We start from the raw sequence: 4,580 nt of genomic DNA, 5'->3' as shown, positions 1-4,580 counted from the left end.
GGATCCAGGTGTTGGAGATTTTCATCTGATATGCTGGGGACTGTACTGACTCCCTGACACTCTCTGGTTCCAGGTGCTGGAGATTTTCACCTGATACTCTGGGGACTGTACTGACTCCCTGACACTGTCCGGATCCAGGTGTTGGAGATTTACATCTGATACACTGGTGACTGTACTGACTCCCTGACGCTGTCCGGATCCAGGTGTGGAGATTTACATCTGATACGCTGGGGACTGTACTGACTCCCTGACACTGTCCGGATCCGGGTGTTGGAGATTTTCATCTGACACGCTGGTGACTATACTGACTCCCTGACGCTGTCCAGATCCAGGTGTTGGAGATTTTCATCTGATACGCTGGTGACTGTACTGACTCCCTGACGCTGTCCGGATCCAGGTGTGGAGATTTACATCTGATACGCTGGTGACTATACTGACTCCCTGATGCTGTCCTGGTTCCAGGTTTTAGAGATTTACATCTGATACACTGGGGACTGTACTGACTCCCTGACACCGTCTGGATCCAGGTGCTGGAGATTTACATCTGATACACTGGGGACTGTCCTGACTCCCTGACACCGTCCAGATCCAGGTGTGGATATTTACATCTGATACGCTGGGGACTGTCCTGACTCCCTGACACCGTCCGGATCCAGGTGTTGGAGATTTACATCTGACACGCGGGGGACTGTCCTGACTCCCTGACACCGTCCGGATCCAGGTGTGGAGATTTACATCTGACACGCTGGGGACTGTCCTGACTCCCTGACACCGTCCGGATCCAGGTGTGGATATTTACATCTGATACGCTGGGGACTGTCCTGACTCCCTGACACTCTCCGGTTCCAGGTGTGAAGATTTTCATCTGACACGCTGGGGACTGTACACACTCCCTGACACTGTCCAGATCCAGGTGCTGGAGATTTACATTTTTAGCTCTCGTTCAAACGTCTCATCACCATCAATTCTCACGTCGGGTTTGTCTCTCACGTTTCTACCTTTTCAATCTGAAGTTTCTGAGAATTAAAAACTCTTTCCTACCTTTTATTTTTATTTGTCATTATTAAAGCAATATTTCCCTATCACAAGTGTTTGAAAACACTGAGAAGTGAAATTAAAAACAAAGAAAACCATCTTCCCTGCTCCCCCAGCGTTGCCCACTGAGGAACATCCTTCTAGCTCCTGCTCTGTCTGTGCACATATAATGTCACCTGTGCAAATCCAGGACAACAGCACAGGGCATGTTACGACCTTTCCACACAGAAAAACAGGGTGACATATTTCATGTCACTAGACTACCACGTGTATTGGAACCCTGCCCTCCAAAACAGCATGAGCCACTGTGCCCCACCCCAGTGGTATATAACATTTATTCTGTTGCAGCCTCAAGTAAGATATTATCTTTTCATATGTGGGTGGGGCAGGAAGGCATAAAATATTACCAAGTAGCATCCATCTGTGTTGCTTTCTAAAACTATTCAACATTTTTTCATAAACTTACTGGCCATTTTTCTTTCTTAATCTGTAAACTGCCCTGTGTCTGTATGTCCTTAGGCAATTTGTATAATGGACACTGAACATTCTCTTACAGACTCAAAAAAGTGTTCTTTAGGGCGGCACCTGTGGCTCAAAGGAATAGGGTGCCGGCCCCCTATGCCAGAGGTGGCGGGTTCAAACCCAGCCCTGGCCAAAAACTGCCAAAAAAAAAAAAAAGTGTTCTTTAAATATTAAGAACTTTATGTAGATTTATCTGCTGTAATGTTGTGAATGTTCCCCATTTTAACATTTAGCTTTAAATTTTATTTGTAATATACAGAAAATAACCTTTGTTACTATTTTTCATTTTGTGTTATTTTCACATAAAAAACATTCTATAAAAAATACCTAATTTTTACCATTTTGGGGGCTTATTTCATCAATAGATTAAATAAATCATCCATCACATCAGTCAACACCTGTAAGCCAGAATTTATAACATGTCAGCATAATTGTTAAAAAGTGCTTTTAAAAAGACTAAAGTTGCATAGCAGCTCAGTACGTGTAAAAGGCAGGCAGAGGACTCTGCAGTCATGACACAGGCCTCTGGCCATCATGACGGGGTGGTGTCCGGAACACACATGTGACCTCTGCATCTGTCCAGTCTCAGTCCTGAGCTCCCAGGGCTCTAAGCCAGGACAGGTGCAGGGAAGGGGTTGGTCTCACCTGAGGGAGCCCTAGCACTGAGAGGCTGAGTGGCCCGTCTAGGACCCTGCCGTCCAGGACCCCACTGTCCAGGACCCCACACTAGTCAGCAGGAGGTGGGGCTGGAGCTCGGGGGTAAGGTGAGATTTCAATTCCTTGTTCCAGGCTATTTTCTTAACAGGCTTACAAATCAAGGTCAAGCTCTTCTCAGAAAATGAAATGTTACACTGTCAATTTCATTGTTTAGAGACAATGAAACCACATTTCAGCATAGAAACCACATTTCCTGGAAAGTCTGAATGCTCAAATCCATAATCTCACCTGAGTTTAAAATTTAATCCTACTCAATTAACATTAAATTTAGAGCTGTGTTCCTAAGTGTTTGCCTCTCACTTTTATCTGTTCTTTGCAGGGAGTCTGGTGACGGGATTCACAAGTGTTCAACCATTTCTTCGGCTGTCTCGAACCTGTCGCACTGCCTTGATTAGTGAGTGTTTCTTTCCTCTCCCGGTGTCAGGGCTCCACGCTGCTCACCTTCTGTGTGCACCCTGCTCCCTCAGCCTGCAGAACGCAGACCCGCTCTTCCCCAGGGAAATGCCTCACTTTACCTGGCCCACATAGGACTTTAAGATTCTAAAATACTGGGGCAGTGTCTGTGGCTCAAAGGAGTAGGGCACCTGCCCCATATGCCGGATATGGCGGGTTTACATCTGGTCCTGGCCAAAAAAAAAAAACTTGCAAAAAAAAAAAAGATTCTAAAATACTGAGGTAGGAAGGAGAAAAGCCAAATGCCAAATCATTCACTGCACGTTCAATACAGGCTTTCAGAAAAGATTTCAGACTGGTTAAATTTAATGAGTCTTAGGGGATGAGTTCCTGGTAATAGGAGAATAATGATAATTTTAAAGACTGTAATATCATACTCCACAGAATAGTGTAAATTCTTACCAAAGCATCGTAAAGCACTGAGAAGCTGAAAGATATCGCCCACATTATGGAAAAGGGAAAAGGAGAAAACAAAGGAAGATTTTCTTACGAGAGTTGGGAGGCAGATTGGAGGACAGAGGGAGAACCAGACAAAAAAAAAGACTTTATGAAGTTCCTAAAGTTAAGTTCAAAACGGAAGAATTGGTGCCACTCTGAAGGCACATAGCTGTCATCAGACTTAAGACCGCTTACCTCATTTTCTGTTCCCACGTCCAGAATGACAGGCAGGCACTCCTGGGGGCTGACCCCGCCGCAGGCCGTGTACAGAGCCAGTTTGCCCACGGGGATGCCCATGCCGTTGCAGCCCAGGTCGCCCAGGCCGAGAATGCGCTCTCCGTCCGTCACCACGATGGCCTAGGGAGAAACGGAAAAGGAGATTCTCACAAATCCTGGGACACAATTTCTGGTTTCTATTTCTGAAGTTAATTACTCATCTAAATGAAAAATTAAGCTGTTAGAAAACATAAGCTTTATATATATGGAAAGGACATTATGACAGTAATTGTGGAAGAGTGGGGAGAGGAAATACATTTTACGTGGACTGATTTATATTCATGTGCTTAACTGGGTCACTGAGGAAAGACAAGAGGCTGTACCCAGGGTTCAAACAAACCAGACGGCTTGGTCTTCACTCAGAATAACGCAGGGAAGTCAGAGCTCAGACCGCGCAGCAGAGTGAAGCCAGGGCTGAAACCAGGCTGCAGCCACGCCGAGCATGGCTGCAGGAGTGCCCTCCAGGAGTGCCAGCAGTGAGCACTCCCTGCAGGGGGCTGGGCAGACGCAGCCGGCCACATGTCTGCCCAGATGTCGTCTGCAGCACCACCTCCTGCTTTCACGGACAGCTGACCCCTCCCTGTAGCCTGTGGCCTGTAGCCACCTGACGCTTCCCTCCCACCCTGACGCAGGCCCGGCCCAGTCTGCTGCTCCTCGTACTTGATGATCTTCCAGACCACATGAAGATCGTGCGCAGTCCGTGTGCAGTCCATTTCTAATCACCTTGAATATTTATGAAGTTTATACTCTAATCATGGTGGAAATTTTTATTCTATGCAATTTGATACCATTATTGAGATCACTGCATCTAGCATCCTTTTGATTCACAGCCATTATATGAATTTAAACAAAACCAATCTTATGAAACACGAAGTCATTAGATAGTCTACAAACTGCTACACTCTTCAGACCCATGGACTCTGGGAAGGTGTCAGTTACATGGTCTTGGAGAAAGTGATGAGTTTAAGCTTCTGTTTCTTATCTGAAAAATGGGAATACTGAATGTATTATCAGAGTTGCCACATGAGAGGTACGGAGGAGCCGCTCTGCGCGGCTCACCACCTGCCCAGCACCAAGAACAGCACCAGGCACAGCAGAGGAGCGGCAAGTGTCACTCAGCAGACAGAACTCGGACTCCA

At 46.3% G+C, this 4,580-nt stretch overlaps 1 protein-coding gene across 1 annotated transcript in view; it reads right to left on the bottom strand.

Moving 5' to 3' along the window:
* The window catches only part of ME1 (malic enzyme 1), a 161,719-nt gene that overhangs the window by 75,817 nt on the left and 81,322 nt on the right, over positions 1 to 4,580 (bottom strand). Inside the window, exon 5 of the mRNA XM_003801301.3 lies at positions 3,361 to 3,522. Within this exon, the coding sequence (XP_003801349.1) occupies positions 3,361 to 3,522 (162 nt within the window). The remainder of the gene's footprint in view (positions 1 to 3,360; positions 3,523 to 4,580) is intronic.

This window comes from Otolemur garnettii, unplaced genomic scaffold, assembly GCF_000181295.1.
Source record: "Otolemur garnettii isolate 467f Iridium unplaced genomic scaffold, OtoGar3 scaffold00205, whole genome shotgun sequence".
Classification (NCBI taxonomy): Eukaryota; Metazoa; Chordata; class Mammalia; order Primates; family Galagidae; genus Otolemur; species Otolemur garnettii.
The sequence above is the reverse complement of the archived record's forward strand: the minus strand, read 5'-3'. Positions and strand labels throughout refer to the sequence as shown.